The sequence below is a fragment of the Carcharodon carcharias genome, chromosome 10 (genome assembly GCF_017639515.1).
Source record: "Carcharodon carcharias isolate sCarCar2 chromosome 10, sCarCar2.pri, whole genome shotgun sequence".
Taxonomy (NCBI): Eukaryota; Metazoa; Chordata; class Chondrichthyes; order Lamniformes; family Lamnidae; genus Carcharodon; species Carcharodon carcharias.
In genome coordinates, this window is record NC_054476.1 from 119,140,216 (window position 1) to 119,162,375 (window position 22,160).

Below are 22,160 nucleotides of genomic sequence, written 5' to 3' on the forward strand. Positions count from 1 at the left end.
AGCAGTTGAAGGCATGTGTGAGAGAATGAATGCTGATGCCCCTTGAACTGGCAGTGAGTGAGATCCCTGTGGATGTGTGATGGGTTTGTGAGTGTGTGAGTTGAGGGTGTTGAGAAGAGTGACTTACCGTGGTGGAACGGAGGAGATCATTGATCCTTTTTCAGCACTGGATAGCTGTCCTCTTTTGCAGGACATTGGCGCTGACCGCCGCTGCCACCACCTCCCATGCTGATTTGTCACCTTGAATGAGGTCCTTCGCCCAGGATGGGAGTAGAGAACATCATGGTGGGCTTCCACTGCATTTGCCAGGCGCTCGAGGGAGCTGTCACTAAATTTTGGGGGCAGCATGTTTTCTCCCTTTGGCAGCCATCTGTTCCCTGCACAGAGCTAGCATGCTTCAAGAGATTGGAAGCTGCTGGGGTGTCCTTTAAATATGGCACCCAGTTTACTGAAGGCCTGAGGTGGGGCAGGGAATCAGAGGCTGCCCCACCACTGATCCAAAGTAAAACCCGTGCCCCTCAATTTTTTCAACCAAGTTGTGCACAATACGATGGAAAATGCCGCCATTGTCTTTGGTGTGTCACACACCAGTTTCCCTGCCCAATTTCAGACTTCGCTAATTTCTGGGACAATTTTATCCAGAGAGTATGCACAAATGGCTCATTTTCTGGTTGGCAGGATGTGGCAAGTGATGTGCCACAGGGATCAGTGCTGAGGTCTCAACTCTTTACAATTTATATAAATGTTTTGGATGAATGGACAGATGACATGGTTGTTAAATTTGCTGATGACAACAAAGATCGGTAGGAAAGAAAGTTGTGAGGAGCACAAAAGGAGGCTACAAAGGGATATAGCTAGATTAGATGAGTGGGCAAAGATCTGGCAAATGGAGTATAATGTAGGATATATGGTTATCTGGTATAGGCAGGAATATGATGTTAAAATCAGATCAGCCATGATCTTATTGAATGGCGGAGCATGCTCGAGGGGCCGAATGACTTATTTCTCTTCCTAATGCGTATGTTTGTTTGTGTGACGTAAGCATTGATTTTAAACCAACACCCATTGGTGAGAACCAGATGGACTTGAGCCAGATACATGATTTAAACCCTGCCCTATTTTAAACTCCAAGAAATCATAAGATTAGTGGGCAGGGGTTTGTAAATTAGACATCCAACTCAAAACTGTCAAATCATGCTGGTGGGTTATGTCAAAAGCAGGGCTTATGGCTCTGTTTTTGGTCTAAAGTTATTTATTCCTTGATATTTAATCCATATAATACAACTGAGCCCATCCCAGAAGGAAAAAAAGACAGTTCGGACCAGTACTCTTATTTCCCAGTTTTTACGGTGCTCCATTTTAAGGTATGCGAGACCACTTTGGACCAGTATTCTTATTTCCAAGTCTTTACTGTTTTTTCCTTCTGGGATGATAAAATTATGTTGTCAATGCAGTATCAATGTGAAATATTTCTGTCAGTATGAATTTGGTTAGCCAATTTAGTATTTCAGTGGCTGTTCAATCAGTGGTGGTTCAGTGCTGTTACAAAAGGGTGATCATCATCCAAAGCCCTGAGCCTACAGGTAAGATCTATGGTGGAGTTTGACCTTCTGATCCAACTGCCACATGCTATATCTTTTGCCATGCTACGTCAAGGATCTATGTAATGTGCACCTTAAAATACAGAGGAGCAGCAGGCAATTTGAATATAATTGCTGCCCTGAATCTAATGATTGAAATTTACAGTTCGTGACTTTTGCTTCGTTAAAAATGCTTTTGCTGGCGAGAAGTGTAGAGTGCACCCATCTGTAGTGTTCTTATTGCGCACTTTGATGGAGTACAAGTCTGGCTTAGCATAGAAATTAATAAACAGCTCACCTTTAAGCAAGTATGTGATTAGTGCCATTTGTTTCCATAAGTATCAGAGTGAGAGACTTCAGAAGGGAAGTCTCCAACAAAAAGGCTGAAAGATGTAATATGGAGGACCAAGAATTTCTTGTGTGCTTGAGAGTCCTGGCAGCTGTTTTTTCCTGCCAGCACAGCTTTATTTCTGCAGACCTCAGATAACGCATGTTTATTTTGGGTTTGGATACAATGTGTTGGACGCTTCTTTTGCATTCTATTAAACCATTGCATCAGAAATTATGATGTAGTACATGCCAGTGGCTACATCGTGATCATATATTTCCAGGCTTTCACTTATTGAGTGCTATGATTAATTGATTGCTCAGCAGCCTTTTGTACCCGAATCAAGATGTTCTGCTGGTGGCTGAATGTAAATATAAACCTACGGGTAGAAATTGAAAGTGTTGCACCTAAAGCGGGTGCAAAGAATACCAATTTCGTTGTAACTGCCTGCATCAAATCTCCATGAAGATTGAAGCTCGAAACGTTGACTGTGTTCCTCTCTGTAGATGCTGTCAGAGTTTTTCCAGGTATTTTTATTTTTGTTTTCCATGAAGATTGGTCTTACTGCTAAATTCATGGGAAGCATTTTTTAGGTGTTCCAATGTGAAATAGGTGTTAGACTCATCTTTAACTTAACATCTGTTGCACAACACCTTGGAGAAATTAATGATTGATGAGTAGGGCCAGCATTGGGCCTGCCCCATTTGAAATTCTTCACAGGTAAGTTTAACAACTTTTTATTTAAACAAGCCTTTCTGTGGAATCAGGGGGGAGCAGGAGCCCTTCCTCTGACTCCATAGTCTGGAGAATTCCCATTGGCTGATCCAACTGCCTCCCAGACAATTCTTTAAAAATATCCGACATTATAGGATTCAGTAAATATAACTCCAGATCTATTCTATTAGTAATTTAGAAATTAAAATATTTTCTAAGATGCACCTTTAATAATCCCAGACAGTACTGCAATGCAGATTCAGAAGACAAAACTAGCTCACAAATGCATCTATCTCTGACCCCATGGTAACCCAGCAGCAGCTACAGGTTATATTAATTGTGGGTGTGCTGATTTAATTATTTGAAATGGGCAACTTTTATTTTTAATAGCTGCAGAAGGGAGAATTATGAGTCTGTATCTTTGAAACAAACATTAGATCCAAGTTCTCCTGACCAAATGTGAACTTTTCTTTCCTTCTTTTGGATGCTGAGCAAACTGCTGTGTCCTTCAAACAATTTCTGGTATAAGACTATGAATTATCATTACTGCTGTTTGCAGACAAATGCTTAATATGCCTCAACGTCATTCCTCTGCTATTTTAATGGCTGGGTTAGCCTATATAATGCCTTTCATTAAAATAACAGAGAAAAGAAATTCATTTGAATGTACTAATCATTCTTCTGCTATTCATCAGCAATAGTGATTTCTGGTCCAGATGTTCTTCTGACTCCTTCAGCACACAGAAAAAGAAATTGTGTGCACAGTGGAATCATTAAAAAAAAGTACAAAATGTGATTTGCAGGGTTGGGAAGGACAGGATCTTATGCTGTTATATGGACCTAACTCTCTCCATTCTATGGTTTGCAAATTATCCTTACTGGTTATTATTTTAACTCTTGACTTTTCCTTGTAGATGTTGGCTACTCTAATGGGAATGATACAGGCATTCCCCCAGTTAACACACAGTAACAAAGGGGCCTCCCATTGTGAGGCACATAAACAAACTGAAAACAGCTTCCAAAAGCTGAAAGGCATATCTGCCACAACCCATCTCCCTAGCAGTTTGCATTATAGATCATGGTTTTTAAAAAATACTAAACATAGGAAATTCAGTACAATTTTTAAAATTAAGTGATGTTTATCACAACTCAAACATATCCCCTAATGCTTTTCCAAAAACAGGCAGTTCCAAAAGTGCAGTGAGAAAATACTTCAATACAGCCAGTTGCTGTACACACAGCAGGAACATCCTTCTTGTCTCAAAAAGAGCTGAACTAGTATTGAAGAAAATAAAGCTTCACATCAGACAGACAGGTTTCTGCTGTGGAAGAAAATTCATTTGAGGATTTTTTTAAACTATTTTGGTGGCTTGTTTGTTTGTTATATAAACAATAAGCATGCCCGTGATTCCAACTCTCAGAAACCATCAGCTCATTTGAAAGCATTCCTGGCTCAGGTTTATGCAAATCAACCAGTGGGAGAAAGTAGCACTTGTTCTTGTTTGTAACAGTCTTCTTATTACCTGACCCTTTTTGATTTTTTTATTCGTTTATGGGATGTGGACATCACTGGCTAGGCCAGCATTTATTGCCCATCTCTAACTGCCCTTGTTCAGAGGGCATTTTAAGAGTCATCCATATTGCTGTGGGTCTGGAGTCACATGTAGGCCAATCCAGGTAAGGATGGCAGATTTCCTTCCCTAAAGGATTATGGGCAATTATGACAATCGGCAATGATTTCATGGTCATCATCAGACCATTAATTCCAGAATTTCTTATTGAATTCAAACTTCACCATCTGCCATAGTGGGATTTGAACCTAGGTCCCGAGAGCACTACCCCTGGGCCTCTGGAATACATGTCCAGTGTCAATACCACTATGCCATCTTGCAAGCAGAAGAAGGCTGGGCAGATGTTCTAAGGCCCAATTCCCCTGGATATCTCTGAAAATTGGTTATTTTACTCAGGGAGGAAAATGAGGTGGGAGATTGTTAATGCCCTCCCCACCTTGGTAATATGGTTATGTCTTTTTGGAAGGTAACCACTCTGCCAACAGCCCCATCCCCACCTTGGTGAGTCATCAAAAAATAAAGGGGCAACATATAAAGAGCAGAGATTCAGCATTATGGGTCTTGGTCATTTAGTCCTTGCTTTTCATGCAGGAACTGAGCACACCCTGGCACAAAGTGACGGATAATTGTCCCTTGTTTTTATATTAGTTTTGAATTTAAAAGCTATGCCTTGATGTCTGTGACTCATTTGTGGAAGGTATTGAAGCATCTTTTCCTTTATTGCTAATATTAAATGAAGAAGTTGATATGAGTTTAAAGCAAGTCTCTCAAGTTATACTCATGCCTGCATTTTCACTCTCATTAGCAAATGGGGGGGGGACACTATACGTTGGAGATGGAGATGGTTTTATGAAATGTTTCATCCCCACTAACAAGATTCTTTGGCTCTCCAATTCACCTTTTGTTTTTTCTGTCTCCCTTTCCTTCAGCCCTCTTCTGAAGATGGTGCTTGTGTGGGGGCAGTTCTCCACAAACATTGGCGAACCCCAGCATTTTCTCCCAAATGGCCATTCTTCTCATGTGAGTCATGCTTTTTGACCACTAAGGCCATCATAGCTGATCTTGATCCTGTCCTCCCTGAAGGTTGTGATGTTTTTAGCAGCCTTTCTATCAAATCCTATTTGCTTACTGATGGCTTTAATAATAATGAAATCAAGGTACTCAATACATTTTAAATTTACGCTCTTCTTTCATCTGTCAATACAAAGGAATTCCTTTTCCATTACCCAGTGGTAAAAAGCCCCTTTTCCTGAAGTCTTCCAATTAAAAAACCCAGGTATGTTGTTATTTTTTTAGCAGCATTGAGCAACATGCCAATCGTCTGGTGAGAAAAGACGACTAACAATCTGTCCAAAGTGCTAAATGACTAATTTCAATGCATTAGTATAGCAGTGGGAAACATTTGCTTTGAAGTATGCTTGTGTAGGAGAGGTGAATATAGTGCCAGAGACTAAACAGTGGAGGAGCATTTATTGGAGTTTTCCTTTCAAAGTAGCATTGATGTTACTTTACTAATAACTTAGCCCACATAAACTCCACAGTTTTGCTTCTAAATTGTGGGCCAAGTTTCAGAGAAGTGGCTACAACTTATAGTAAGGCGACTTTGTGCATCTACGGTTACTTCCATGCTGCGTCTGTAAAGTTGTGGCTGAATATCATCTCCGATAGAAAGAAAAGGCCGGAAAAGCTAGGAAAACAAAAATAAAATCTGACTGGTTGAAACAGTGATGGTCGGCAGCCACTCCAGCTGTACCTTTGTTCATCAAAAGCAGTACTGTCCCTCAGGTACTGCACAGAAAAACACAAGCGGATAGTGTTCTGCCATTGCAGCTAATGGTGCTACCTCATTTATACATTATAATGTTCCCATCAGCAATATTGCTGAGGCATCAATGCCGTAATTAAGAGACTTTTACCGTAGCTATGCATTGACTGTATCAATACTCACTGAGGCGATTTGAGTTGTATGGTTAGCTAATGATGGCAAATGCGATTGAAACATATTCCAAATGGTGGAACCTAAAGGAAAAAGTAGTAACTAAAATGTAGATAATTTAATGTTTGTTAGCATTACTCAAACCTATATTGTTTAATCATTGTACCTATAGCAGTGCTAATGTAATTGCACTTTCCACGTTCAGCCAGCATGCACAAACTGTTACTGCTGATTATTCAGACTGGGAATTGATGGCATTTATTTTGTTGCTGTAATTGAATTGCAATAAGTTATAAAAATGTCCTGTCATCAAAAGAAAATTATACTCTTCAAGCCCTGTTCTGTTGTTATTAATACATATTGACTCAAGTTACCTTCAGGTCTGTCTGCTTTTGAAAGAATTTCCACCCTTTCCTTACTTTTACTTTGTAATGCTCGTTTCCCCAAATCTCCTCCCTTTTCCTTCCTCACTTGTACTCCAGTGGGCACTGACAGCTTCCTGTAACTTTGCTAAACAGGCAAGTTCAGTTCTGTTGTAGGGTCATGAGGACTCAAAACGTCAACTCTTTTCTTCTCCGCCGATGCTGCCAGACCTGCTGAGTTTTTCCAGGTAATTCTGTTTTAGTTTTGTATGTAAACTGAAGATCACCATAGCTGAGCCAGAGCCTGCCCTTAGCTAACACCCACACACATACACTTTCCAACATACATTGGCTGTATAGCAATCAGAGCAGGAAACCTAGGCTGATTTTCATTCCCTGTCCAAATCCTGCCACTACTGATATCAGTTCATTCAAAACAAACAAACTTCAAGTCTTGAGCCTCCGGGGACTAAAATTGATGACCTTGGAAAGGGGCATGGGAATCATGATGAATTGTTAACCTTTGGCAGTTCATTGCGTTGCACATAGCATGCCAACTTCAAGATGCCTGCTCATTTGAATTATCTCTGTATCTACCAGGGCCACCCACATTGATCTTTGGTTTCACACATCAGCAGAGGGCCAATTTTGAGAATGCACCATTTAAAGCTAGCTTGCACTGCTTCAAACTAGGCTGCAATGCTTAAATCTAGTCTGCAGCTGTTAAAAAGGAGGTATTTCATGGCTGGATTTGGTCCTGGGAGCCATGCTTGGAGAGAGTCTGACCTGAGAAAGAGGAAGGAATGTTGCAACATGGGGAGAGAGTGAAGTCCAAGGTTTTTGGATGCTGCACTGAAGGACTTTGTGCAATAGGTAGAAAGAAGGGGAGACATCCTGTATCCAGAGTTAGCAGGAGGACCCCAGACAGATGCTCAGAAAACAATGAAAACAAAGAGCAGCAGAGGTCAATGCTAGAAGTCTAGCTCCAAATGTAGGGATGCGATGCAAGAAGCAGTATAATGATCTGGTATGAGTAGTCAAGGTGAGCAAATTCATCTTCAAACACTATATCCTACCAACTGCAACACTAGCCTTATGCACTATTGAATTCACTACACTTCCAGCTTACCAACAATCTCTATCAAAGACTATTTAGTCCTGCATTTCATATGCTTTACCTCACCCTCAAACACATCCCTTGTTCCTTAATTGTCCAGAAAGTAGATGCATCATTGGCCGGTATGATGTGGTGGGCATCACGGAGACATGGCTGCAAGGGGATCAGGACTGGGAGCTAAATATCCAAAAGATAGGCAGGCTGGCAGAGGGTGTGGGGTTGCTTTGTTAGTAAGAAATGAAATTAAATCGATAGCAAGAAATGACGTAGGGTCAGATGATGTAGAATCTGTGTGGGTAGAGTTGAAGAACCGCAAAGGTAAAAAAAACATAATGGGAGTTATGTACAGGCCTCCGAACAGTAGTCAGGATGTGGGACACAAGATACACCACAGAGTGGAAGGGTCACGAGGACTCGAAACATCAACTCTTTTCTTCTCCGCCGATGCTGCCAGACCTGCTGAGTTTTTCCAGGTAATTCTGTTTTTGTTTCAGACAACAGAAATGTTGTGTCAGGCACACCAATGGTCTGCCCTATCGCATTTCATGTGGCAGCATAGCTTTTAGTATATGTGTGCTGTACATATGTGCCTGTTGCACACCAGAGTCATCAATCGTGTCATCAGCCAATAGCCCTTGTTGACCAGTACCCACTCTTTGGTTCATTGCGGTGGCACAAATGCATCTGGCACAGCAGATTGCCACAGAATGAAGGTGCTATGACTGTTGCCGGGCACTGATCTGCATGTTTCTCTTCTTAATATCATATAGCAGCTGAACGTTGAAGGAGTGGAATCCCTTTCAGTTCCAGTTTGTGGCAAAGTTGTCATTGCAGCACCCGTAAAGTAACACCTGTGCAGTCATTGGCACTCTGCACTTTGGGGAAGTCTGCATTCCTGGTGAGGCTGCACGCTCATTCCTTTCTGGCCTCTGGCAACAAAGAATGAAATGTAATCGGCTCCCTTTGAACTGAGTCTCAGTGACTTCCCTTAATTAACAGTGGATGACAAATTGTGAGATTTTGAAGCTATCTTAACTCCAATATGGAAGAAGTCAGATACTTGAAAGTTCATCACCGCAGTCACCGTGACAGCTGCTGATAATATAGCCCATGGCCTGCTCCAAGATTGCAGTTGTGGCTGCAGCAGCTGGCAGATTTCAGTCAGGACATCCTTGCAGAAGCCATTGTTGTTCGCTGAGGTTCAGGTAGTGAATTGTTCCCCAAACACTAGGCAAATATGGTCTCCAGCTGACAGCTGTTCTCCTCCTCCTTCTGCAGCATCTTGTTCTGGTCCTATGACCTCTGTTTATTCTCCCAGTTGTGCTTTATTCTGAGGGAATTCCTACTAGTGTGACCTCTGGGGGCAATAGCACAGAAACCTTGAAGTCAGCAAAAAGAGCTTCAGCATCTGCCACACTCCACTCTCTATAGACTTTCGCAACTTGAAATGACTATAGAAAACACTAAACACTTGTAGGATCATAGAAACAGCCAGAAGAAATCAACCAGCAGCTAATACGTAAGTAATCGAATTGCACTGGTGGTGTCCTTTCCTGCTGCTGTAGGCATGGTCAGCTCCTTGAGGTTAAGAAAGGGCAATGACTGGAGTGTTGATCTCCAAAATGGCACTGCTGGGGCGCAATGCGTGCTTTACGCTGATTGATGTCAAGATGTGCCTGTTCTGCATACTTCCAATGGATGGCTACTGCATACCCTATTGCCTATACCAATAAGGTGCCAGGCACAATCCCTCAAGTGTGTGTGTGCGCATAACTGCAGACACCATTTTTGAACTCCAAGAGAACTCGTAGAGAACTTGTGCTAACAAGCTGAATTTCTCACCCTTTGTCTACGTGGTTGACTACCACACTGACTGATACATTTATTCATTGGTGGAAGAATCATTTTTTTTGTTGAAGTATTTGTCTCGATACATTAACACAAGCACGGGATATTTTAAATAAATAGCAAAATAAAATTCAGCAATTCAGTAGAATTTTGGTAGCCTGTAGAATACAAGTAAACAGGACAATTTTGAAACAACCTTGAATCTTTTTCTTTATGGAAAATTTATTCCACAATCATTGAAAGCAGTTTCGCAAAGCACATTTATAATGGGAAGTTTATTGTAAGAATGTATTGCAAAACAATTCAGATTAATTTCTCATTATTATCAGAATTCTGCACATAAAGGTTACAGAGTGAAACCCCATAGTTAGTAGCAGTAAGGCTTAGAAAGTAAAGTATAGTTCAAATGAATGTATTGAGAAAATCTGTTTTAAATTTTAGCTTTAAGAAGGATTTCTGATCAGCAGTATAGCACTCTTGCCCAGGATTTGCTATTTGTCGTTCCTAAAGGCCACAGTTATATTTTCCCCATTAAATTGTGCAATTAGTTTTCCTTATATATAATGTATTAGTTTTCCTTTGATAACCAGCAGTCCACTTGAGTTTTATGTTTAATTGTGTTTCTGAAATTCTGGCAATAAAAGTAGGGCAAATGTTGCATTCAGATCAGCATAATGGTAATGTTGCTTTAACCTTTCCCCATTAGCCTATTATTTGGACATGGTCAACAGGTCCTACACAGGATAATTTTATTTCAGCAGATCCAATTAGTGCTTATTCTCAACTGATTAGTGTCCCACAATTCAGACAATTTTGATAAGAGGTATTGTGCTGGAAAGCAGTACCCTGTATTAAATTCATGTATTTGCATTTTCCTAGCCTGGTTGTTAAGTTCCACATAGTCAGACATGTCTTGTAGAATTAGCATAAGCATAATATCATAAGAGGGGAAGTGGTTCTGGGCCTGTAACAGTTGCATATTGATATACCAGGGCCAGAATTTTACATTCGGTGTGCAGGCATGTCCCGATGTTACCGCGCACCGTCATGATATTTTGGCCGATAATTGAAAGGCCTATTAAGGCCATTAACAAGGTAATTAAGCTGAATTTTATGCTGCCTATCGAGCTTATGGTTGGTGGCAGACGTAAAGGCCAAAAGACCTTTGCATTTTTTATGGAACCTCATCCACAAGCGGGATGAGGTTTCCTAAAGCTAATACAAATTAAATAAAAGCTTTCTTTTGCCATTAAAAACATGCCCCAATTCAGTTTCCTTGCCTCAGGGAGATTGAAGCACTCTTTCACCCGCATACGCGAACTGCGCGCTAGACCCGACTCTCCCTCCTCCACCCCCGCCCACCCCCGTCTGCACAGGCAGCGTTCGACACTACCGCTTGTGATCCACGCAGGGCGGGCCTTACTTGGCCCACCCGCGTGAAATTGCGGTGCGGAGCTGATCATGGGTGGCGGTCAGCTTCCCAACTGCCCCGCCCGCTCCTGCCAAGCCTGCATGCCAAATGTAAAATCCTGGCCCAGATGTGTTAATTTTAATTTCAATCATCAATAATGACAATAAGTATTCTCTTTATTTTTTCCAAAGGGCCTGAAGCCAATGGACCACAATGGGCTTGCTGATCCATATGTCAAATTACATTTGCTTCCTGGAGCCAGTAAGGTAAGTTATGGATTAAAAGCAGAAATGTTTTTCAGTTGTTTAAGGTGAAAAAGTGTGGACTAATCCTGCTCATTATCACAATGTGAGACATACTTGATGGTTTCCAAATCTAATCGATGTTATTGATGAAAATCTGCATTGTTTATTGATTGTAAGGACTCTTATGAAATAGTTGGATTATTCTTAGTGGGCATCCACTGCACAAGACTGGAACAGCAGTAATTGGCATTAAGTTGACAATTTAACACAGAGGTTACAGGATGGCTTGTGTGGAGGATGAGTTGTGCACCACTTCATTGAATGTTTCATTTATACTTACAGCTGCAAACCTGAGAACAGTAGTTGCAGTATGGGTTCTGGGCAGGCAGTGCTCCGATGCTAACTGGCTGGGATTCTGATCCCCTGGCCAGGAGAGAATTCTGTATATACCTGGGTACACATGAGCCATGTTTTTCTCCCAGCAAGTCAAGCGTTTAGAGTGCAAGTTGCAGTGTCCACACCCTTTTATGCATTTAAATTTAACCTCCAAGTAGATTTTGAAATGTCCAGCAGGTTTGCAGAATCAGCTGCAGACATTTTTAAACCTGATTTACCACCATACTGGAGTTACACTCCATGGAGCCATTCTACTCCAGGGAGTTTCACACCACTTCTCTCTGGAGCCAAATTAATTCGTGATTTTGAATTTATACTGCAAAATTAGCATCCTGGGAAAGTAAGTATCATTTCAGAGTGAAGCTGAAGTTGTATAGAGTAATTTTCTGAAAACTGGCTCTGAGGTGCTCTAACTACCACAAGACCTACTGGACAGTTATGGTCAGGGCACTCAGCAGGATTTTCTGATGTGTAGTGACAGTAGGTAAAATTAATTGTCAATGGCATATACTGAGAAAACAGCCTGTTGTATAAACAATGATATACCTGACCCCCAAGTGTTTGACTGTGACACTGGGGATCAAAATGTAAGTATCTCATTCCCTATTAAGGATATCACTCATTCTTAGCTCAAAATTGATAATAATATTGCATTATTCTTCATTCATATATTTGTTCAAGGTTTGCTCACTGAATTTTGAATGCCCAGCAAAAATAACACATTAATAGAGATAGATACCAGCAGCATACGAAAGTAAGTTTGGACCTTGACATTTTCTGAAATATGTTGTGTGGTCATCTGCCGTTATTATCATTGACTTTATTAAATATAATATACTGGACCACATATACATTAAAAAGTTTGACTATCAAACAACTGCAATAATAATTGGACTTCCTATTATTTTTATTAATACCAGTAAACTCCTTTTTCTATTTACTATTGATTTTAATCTAATGCCATTTATTTCTCATTATAATTCACAGAGAGAATGAGTGCACAGTCACGTGCAATGGAACTGTACTTGTCTATTAAAAATCATGCTTCTTTGAAGGAAGCAATTTATCTATGTATTTGTATTAAACCACCTTTTAAAAGAATTGTATCCCAAATGTAGGAAAGTGTGGCTTATTTTCTAGTACACAACAGACATTTATCAATAGCTTATAATTAAACCAAGATTTCCAATATTGGTATGAATCAGAAAGGAACATTGTGACACAGGCATTGTGCCTGCCTGAGTTCCACTGTTCCCTGAGCCACGACAAATGTGAAACGTTTGACCAAACCACCAGATTGCCCCAATGCTACCTAACTGTTTAAGTTAGGTTAACAGAATACAAGCACCAGGTTTGTAAACTTAATAATAAATAACTGTTTATTGAACAAACTGTCATTAACCAGTGGCAAAAGAAAGAAATATGAACTGCTAATTTCTAACTCTATAACCTAAACTCTACCCTTTCTTAAGTCCCTATACACATGCATACAAGATGCACAAAAATGTGGATTTTAGGGTGGGATAAAACAGTTCAATAGCACCAATTCCGGAGTACAGGATTCGATGGGTTGATTTTGATTGATGTCTTCCAAATTCCTTTCAGTTCTTATTGATGACATGAATTGGTCTTCCAGCACCTTCAGTAGTTAGTTCACTGGATGAGCACTTGCCTTTCAACATCTCTAACAGTGATTTTCCTCTTTTGCTTTTTGACCGGGGTTTTCAGAGAGAGCATGTTATAGAGATATGAGGAGAAAAAGCCAGCTAGCTATTATTGTGGAAGTGCTGGAATCTTCCACACACAGGAGAAAGAGTTTTAGGTCTTATTCCTTTCAGGCTAGGAGCTATTCTGCTGCACTGCTCTCAGGCAAAACCTGCTCAGGAGCTAATTAAAACATTGTTGCCAGGTAGCTCCCTTGGTGCAGGACTCCTTTCTGGCACCATCATGTCTTTCACAGCACACTGTTCCAGGACTGCAACATTATATATATATATCGCATCCTGTTCCAGTGGACATGTCTTTCAAACTGCAGCCATTGTAACTTTAATCCACAGACCAACAGAAAATAAAAAGATATGTTCTTTACAACACTCTAACAGAAATAAAAAATTTTGTTCCTTACAGTTGCACACAAGGAAATCCCAGCAAATCATCTCAAGTCAGATCTCTTTGTCATTCAGACTGAGCTCAGTGTGTAATTCAACAGATTGCTGCAATTAGAGGGCAACTTGCTTGCCACTGCTTTAAGGTGTACAGTGCTTTTAGTGGAAAGCCATTTTCCATCGCTCGCTCAGTGTTATGCACTGCAAGGATAGAAAAACAGCCTGTTGGAGCACAAGATTTCCTGATGCAGCAGTGAAAGTGTTGCGGGAAAAGATTTTGCACAAACTATTCTGTTTGGCCCTCCAAGGTATTCTGTTCCCTAGAACATCTGAACACAAGAAATAGGAGCAGGAGTATGCCGTTTGGCCCCTCAAGCCTGCTCCACCATTCAAGAAGATCATGGTTGATTTGATTGTCATCTCAACTCCACTTTCCAGCCTGCTGCTCATAAACCTTGACTCCCTTGTTGATCAAAAATCTATCTAACTCAGCACTGAATATATTCAATGACTCCTCTGCTTTCTGGCAAAGAGAATTCCACAGACTAACGGCATTCTAAGAGAAAAAATTCTCCTTATCTCAGTCTTAAATGGGAGACCCTTAATTTTTAAACTGTGTCCTCTAGTTCTAGACACCCCCACAAGGGGAAACATCCTCTCAACATCCACCCTATCAAGTCCTCTCAGGATCTTATATGGTTCAATAAGATCTTCCCTCATTCTTCTAAACTCCAATGGGTAGAGACCCAACCTGCTCAACCTCTTCTCAAAGATAACCCCTTCATCCCAAGAATCAGTCGAGTGAACTTTCTGAACTGCTTCCAATGCAATTATATCCTTCTTTAAGTAAGGAGACCAAAACTGTACACAGTATTCCAAATATGATCTAATCTAAGACCCTGTACAGCTTCAGCAACACCTTCCTACTTTTATACTCGATTCCCCTTGCGATAAACGCCAGAATTCCATTTGCCTCCCTAATTAATTGCTGTACCTGTGTACCAATTTTTTGTGATTTTTGTTTTTTGCACCAGGACACCCAGATTCCTCTGTACTGCCGAGTTCTGCGGTCATTCCCCATTCAAAAATATACTGTCTTCTATTCTTTATGCCAAAGTGGACAAGCCCACATTATACTCCTTCTGCCAAATTTTTGCCCTCTCACTTAACCTAAATCCCTCTGTAGACTCTTTACCTCCTCTGACACCTTACTTTTCTCCCTATCTTTGTGTCACCAACAAACCTAGCTACTATATATTTGGTCCTTCCATCCCAGTCATTATGTAGGTTGTAAATAGATGAGGCCCCAGCACTGATCCCTGTGGCACTCCACTAATTACACTAGCCTAGGAGGAGGTAACTCTGTGTCAATCCTGTTTTTATTGTTCTGAGGACTTGCCTCCAAATATGATAAAAATTTGGAACCTAAGAAAACTAACAGTCATTAGCAGTAAACGAGTAAGGTTTACATGCCACAAACCGTTTCACCCTACACAGACTATTTTATTGCATTTTGAGTGCTTGCCATGCATGCCCATTCTGCTACAGGGTACAAATTGCAATTGCTACTTTACTTGAAAGTTTTGAAACACTAACAAGTTAAAATGTTTTCACCCAAAAATCCCTTCAAGTAAAACCGAGCTGCATGATGTAAGTGCACACATGCTAACAGTCACGACAGATGGGTTAGGACCTGTAACTGTGAAGGGGCGTGAACACGTCCTTTGGCCAGCAGGTTCCTGCTATTCCACTGCTTTAAACATCTGCTTACTCACATTTTGCCTCTAACACTCCAAACGTTGCTTCTTTACTTTCAGGACAAGGTAGCATGTAAAAAAGGAAAAAGACATGTACACCGGGGGTCAGTACACCATTAAGGGGGTCAGTGCATTCAGAGGCCATGACATGGAACGCAAAGGCATAGTAAGGGAGAATCTTTGCTAAGTTCAAGGACAGTATTATCTTTCTCACTTAATTTTTTTGCATACTTAGTGCCCTAAGGCATACACTTAAGTACAACGCCATGCCAAATGAATCTTAGCAGCTCTAAAAAAAATTCAGGCACTATTTCTGGCTCTGGTCCCGCATGGGTCCAAGGTGAGCAAGAGCAGGCATCCTATGAGAGGTGGCCAAATAAGAGGCCCCCTTTGCTTTTGCCATCCAATTGAGGATTGTGTGTGGCCTCCTGAGGCTGGAGCACAGGACATCACAGACCACTCCACTGGAGCCTGGTAATCCCACTGAGACACCAGTGGCAGCTGAGGCTCAGAATGATAGAGTGGCAGGGAGGCACTGCAGTTGCCATTATGTTTGCTTTGTGGCAGCACCAGGGCATCTACAGTAGAATCCCCAGTGATCTCATTGAAACATACAAAATTTTGTGGAACATTACAGTGTAGATAGTGAGAGTGGTTTCCACTTTCTGGGAAATCTAGAACATGGGGGCACATTTTTTAAGATAGAATTCTGTAGTAATCTGATATGTAATATACCTTTAAGACAAGTATTGTAATGCAAGGCCACATGATCTTAATATCCAATAACAGAGTAGCGTGGGCTAGCTTTATGTGAGAGAGCCTTGAGTTAGTCACTGATGAGTGAAGATAGAGTTTTATGTTATGAGCACACAAGTATAGCTGCAGTGTTTAGTTTGTAAATAAGCAGCATGTGTTTATTCTAACAATGATCTCCGAATGTTCTCTGACTCTGTACCAACTCAGTCACCCCAAAACAAGCGTGCAACGCAAATCCTTTAGCCTCAACAAGCCAAGGCCACTGGATCCAACAAACTGGTGACAAGAGTAAAAGTACAAAAGATCATGGAAAAAAATGAGGTGAAAAGTGAGAGGGAAAAACGAAGGAAACCAGAACAACCGAAATTGTGCCATACCTCCCACAGTGGCTGCAAGTTAAAGAAAATTTCCTTCTCAGTGTCAAATTAATTCCCTAAGAGATGCCGCAATTTGGAAGAGTGGAGCCATTTAATCCAACCTCGGACAACTGGTCTCACTATGTTGAACACCTTGTGTTCTTCACCCAGGCGAACGACATTGTGGGGGAGGAGAAAAGGCGCACAATCCTTCTTTCCACGTGTGGGAGTAAGACATACAGATTAATCCGAAAGCTGTTGGCGCCCATTGCCTCAGACTCCAAGGGCTGAATTTTGCCATCAGCAAGCAGGGGGCGGGGCCCGCTTGTCGACACGCAAAATGACGCGGGTTGACCCCCCCCCCCCGATGTCATCCCGCCCCATTTAAATCTTCAGAAAGGCGGGGGGCACAGTGAAATCAGCTGTTCGCTCGCCAATCTGTCAATGGCCAATTGCAGCCATTGACAGGATAATTAAAACAATTAAAGGACCTGCCCGTCCAACCTTAAGGTTGGTGGGCAGGCCAGGAGCCCCAGCAGGCTTCTGAAAAAACATGAAACCTCATCCACCGGCGGGATGACGTTTCATGTAGGGTTTAAAAAACTTTAATGAAGTTTTTAGTGAAATTTATTAACATGTCCCACATTGTGTGTCATTGTCACATGAGGGGGACATGTTAAGGATTTTTTATTTTCCTATTTTTAATGTTTGAACAACTGTCAGCGATCTCCCTGAGGCAGCACTTAGCCTCAGGGAGATGTGCGCTCTTTTGTGAGCATGCCTGAAAGAGCTCACTTTCACTTTTGGGGAATCCCCCCCCCCACCCCCCCGCCTGCATGGGAAGTGCATAGCACTTCCCTCTGGGCGTCACGTTGGGTGGGCCTTAATTGGCCCGCCCACTTAAACTAGCGGTGTGGTTCACTTCTCCGGCAGGGATTGGCTCCCCGCCCGCCGGAGATTGGGTCGGGCCTGCCCATCCGGAGGGCAGAAAATTCTGCCCCAAAAGTTTTGATAATTTAGAGAACCTCATAAAGAATCATTATCAGCCTAAGCTGTTGGTAATGATGCCAGGGTTCAAACTTAACTCAAGGAATAGAGCTGTGGGGGAGACAGTCATTGTTATGTGGCAAGTCTGAAGCAATTAAATGAATATTGCGAGTTTGGTACATCTATTAACGATATGCTTAGAGATCGTTTGGGGTGCGGTATAAACGAAAATGCAATTCAGAAGAGATTGTTGGCTGAAACAAATTTAAATTTTTAGATGGTGTTAGAAATTGCTCTTGCAATGGAAGATGCAGTGCAAGACTCAGAAGCCATTTGAGGAGCGCAAAATGGCTCTGTCCTCCATGTTGGGCAGGGAGCCTCAACCAAAAGGAGCACAAAAGTGCAGAGCTTTCCGAAGTGGGAAGCAGCCACCGCTAACAGACAAATTAAAAGGGAAATGACATAATCGTAACAGGGATGGGAGCAGACAGCCTTGTAATGAACCACGATTTAAAAAGATTGAATGTTTCTCCTGCCACCAATATGGACACCTCATGAGACGTCGTAAAGACAATCAGGAAGGCTTTCAGTCAAAAGCAAAAACCCATTGAGGTTAATAGCATTGAAAAGCCTGAAGTAATAAATGCTGACATCTATTTGTTATATAATTTAAAGGTAGGAAGAACGGAGCCTATCTATGTAATCATGAGAGTGAGTGAGAAGCCTATCAGAACGGGGGTGAATACTGGTGCAGCCACTACGATGATTAGTCACCATACTTTAAATACCTGAATCATGGAGAATGTAAGCTGAATTTTAGAAGCAACTAATGAAAGATTAAAAACTTATACAGGAGAAGACATACAAATCAAAGGCATATGTAAAGCCTCTGAAAACTATGAAGGTCAAACGGTAAGATTACCCTTTATGGTAGTAGCAGGCGAGGGACCTGGTCTCCCTGGACGAAACTGGCTAAAAGAAATTAAATTAGAATAAAATGGTATCTTCCAACTAAGAACTAATGGACTTTCACTGCTACTACAGAAATATACCTCAGTTTTCAAGGAAGAACTTGGAAACATTGAAGGGCCACATGCAAAAATTCATGTAGATCCCAAAGTGACACCAAGATTCATGAAGGCAAGACCAGTACCTTATGTAATGCGGGATAAGGTAGACATCGAACTGGACAAATTAGAAAAACTGGGAGTGATACAACCAGTACAATTTTCAGAGTGGGCAGCTCCAATTGTACCTGTTCTCAAACCTGACCGAAGCTTTAGAATATGTGGTGACTATAAATTAACAGTCAATCGAGTTGCAAAATTGGATCGACACCCCATACCTAAAATTGAAGATTTATACATTAAACTGGCATGTGGAAAGGCTTACACAAAGTTAGATTTGAGTCATGCCTACCAGCAATTGGAATTAGAGCAGGCATCCCAAAAGTTTGTCACTATAACTACACATAAGGGATTGTATGAATACACCTGTTTACCATTTGGCGTATCTTCTGCTTGCACCATATTCCAAAGAACCATGGAAAGTTTGTTAAAGGGATTGCCCTATGTTGTAGTTTATCTGGATGATGTTCTCGTGCCTGGACTCTCAGAAAAGGAACATTCGATGAACCTGGAGGAAGTTCTGAAACTTGTTTTGCAAGTTGGAATGAGATTGAGAAAGGAAAAGTGCATATTCCAGGCAAAAAAGGTAACTTACCTAGGTACCAAGATCAACTCACAAGGCTACATCCAATTGAAGAAAAAGTGAAAGCAATTAAAGAAGCCCCAGAGCCAAAGAATACATCCGAACTAAAATCATTCTTGGGGATAATTAATTACTATGGATGCTTCTTGCCTAAACTATCAACAGAACTGGCACCATTGTATTGTTTCTCAAGAACAATCAGAGATGGTGATAGCAAACACCACAAGAAGAAGCTTTCACAAAAGTGACAAAGTTGTTACAGTCATCTACACTTAGTACTTTTTGACCCAAAGAAAGAGTTGAAATTAACATGTGATGCATCAGCTTATGTAGAGGAAGCAGTGCTTTCCCATCAAATGGATGATGGATCAGAACAACCTATAGGTTATGCGTCGAGAACACTTAGTACAGCAGAGAAAAAGTACTGTGAAACTGAAAAAGAAGGCCAGGCAATCATTTTTGGTGTTAAAAAGTTTCATCAATATGTAAATGGTCAGCATTTTATGATCATAATGCACCACAAGCCATTACTGAGACTATTCAGTGAAGACAAAACTATAAAACTATACCTCCTATAGTCTCAGCAAGAGTACAAAGATGAGCGTTGATCTTGGCAGCATATGCGTATACTTTTATTCATAGACCCGGAAGTCAAATTGCAAATGCAGGTGTACTCAGTCATTTACCTAGCAAGCAAAAGATGAGGATGTTCCAATTCCTCAGGCATACATCTTGTTGTTGAACTTCCTGGACTCATCACTGATATATGTAAAATAAATTAAAGATTGGACAAACCAAGGCCCAGTCTTATCCAAAGTGAGAAATCAAGCTCTTTATGGTTGGTCATAAACACAAGAACCTGATGAAATAAAACCATATTTCCAGAGAAGATACGAGATAATTAGCCAAGAAGCTATTTTATTGTGGGGAGCTCATGTGATTGTTCCTCAAAAGGATGAAAGCCATTGTTATCTGAACTTCACAGTGCACACCCTGGAGTTTCCAAAATGAAGGTAATAGCACGTAGCTATATGTGGTGATCGGAAATGGATGGAGAAATGGAAAGCCTAATGAGAAGTTGTATGCAGTGTCAATAAGTGCAAAAATTACCTGCAACAGTCCTGTTACACCCCGGGAGTGGCCAGGAAGGCCATGGGTACGAGTACGCATTGACTATGTGAGACCTTTTATGGAAACAATGTTTCTCCTTATCATAGACGTTCATTCAAAATGGATGAATATATACAAAGTGAAGTCACCCACATCTTCAGCGACAATAGACAAGCTACGACAAAGCTTAACTATAAATGGATTACCTGAAGTGCTAGTATCAGATAATGGAACAGTATTCACAAGTGCTGAATTTAACTGATTTACAAGCCTCAATAGTATTATTCATGTGAAAACATCTCCAGACCACCATTCTTCAAACGGACTTGCTGAGAGTGCAGTTCAGGCATTCAAATCTGGTATGAAGAAATAACCTGGAGATTCGATAGCAACTAAATTAGCACATTTTCTTTTTCACGATAGAACCACCCCTCATTTGACAACAGGTGTCACACCTGTGGAATTGTTGATGAAGCGCCATCTCTGGTCGAGACTGAGCCTAATCATGCTGAACTTTGGGGGGGATGGTAGAAAGAAAGCATGAAAATCAGGAAATGGGACATGATTGTCACATTTGGGACAGAGCATTTGCTGTAGGAGAGAAGGTATTTGTGAAAAATTTTAGAGAAGGACCAGCAAGGTTGTTCAGTGAAATAAGTGCTATAACAGGACCCCTTTCCTACAATATGAAAGTTGAAGATCGAATAATAAGAAAACCTGTGGATCACACATGAAGTGGAGAAACCAAATATCCAGAAGTGTTTCCACCAGTGCTCGTGACTGAATCAACATTTCCTGCTGAAAGAACACGGCCAAGTACAAATGTATTTGAAAGGCCAACTGTACCTGAAAGAGTCGAAGAAACAAATTTACAGGAACCTGCTGTAGAACCTGAAGCTCAGATGACTTCAGTAAGGGAAACTCCAAAGCAGACTTCAGAAGCTGTAGAGCTAAGACGTTCTACATGCATAAGGAACCCCCCAGAGAGACTGACTTTGTAGATAATTGAACTGTGTAAATGACTTGATATATTGAAAAATTGTAAATTGTATTTTTCAGTAAAGGCACATTTTTAGGAAAGAAGCCTGTAGTAATCTGATATGTAATATATCTTTAAGACAAGTATTGTAATGTAAGGTCACATGATCTTAATATCCAATAGCAGTGTAGTGTGGGCTACCTCTGTGAGAGTCTTGAGGTATTCACTGATGAGTGAAGATAGAGTTTTATGTTATGAGCACACAAGTATAGCTGCAGAGTTTAGTTTGTAAATAAACAGCATGTGTTTATTCTAACAATGATCTCTAAATGTTCTCTGTCTCTGTACTAACTTGGTCACCCCAAAACAAGCGTGCAACCCGGATCCTTTAGCCCCCAACAAACCAAGGGCACTGGATCCAACAAGGTCAATCAATTTGGACTGAGAAAAGGAGACATTTTTTCACTCAGACCATTGTGGACCTTTGGAATTCTCTAACCCGGGAGCTATGGGTGCTTATGTGTTATGTATATTTAAGACTTAGATCGATTGATTTTCGGTCTGTCAGGGAATCATTAGATATGGGAAATGGGTGGAATAGTGTTGAGGTAGAAGATCAGCCATGATTGTAGTGAATAGTGGAACAGACTTATGGGGCTATTGCTTCTATTTTTTATGTCTTCAACATGGCTCAAAGTATAATACAATCCCCACCACTTAAAAATGACTGCATTTAAAATGGGTATTCACTTGATATCGGTCAAAAAGAGATAACCATCATAATTTGTATTAACATCAATTTCAAAGTTTCCTGTTACTGCGCCTTAAGTGCACTGTTTATTTTTGTTAGAAACAATTGTATTCATTAGTCCACTCAACCAGCCAGTTATCA

General features: G+C 40.9%; 1 protein-coding gene across 1 annotated transcript in view; it reads left to right on the forward strand.

The window, feature by feature from the left end:
- Window positions 1-22,160, forward strand: part of LOC121283062 (double C2-like domain-containing protein beta) — a 221,755-nt gene that overhangs the window by 91,978 nt on the left and 107,617 nt on the right. The window contains exon 3 of the mRNA XM_041197088.1: window positions 11,059-11,133. Within this exon, the coding sequence (XP_041053022.1) occupies window positions 11,059-11,133 (75 nt within the window). The remainder of the gene's footprint in view (window positions 1-11,058; window positions 11,134-22,160) is intronic.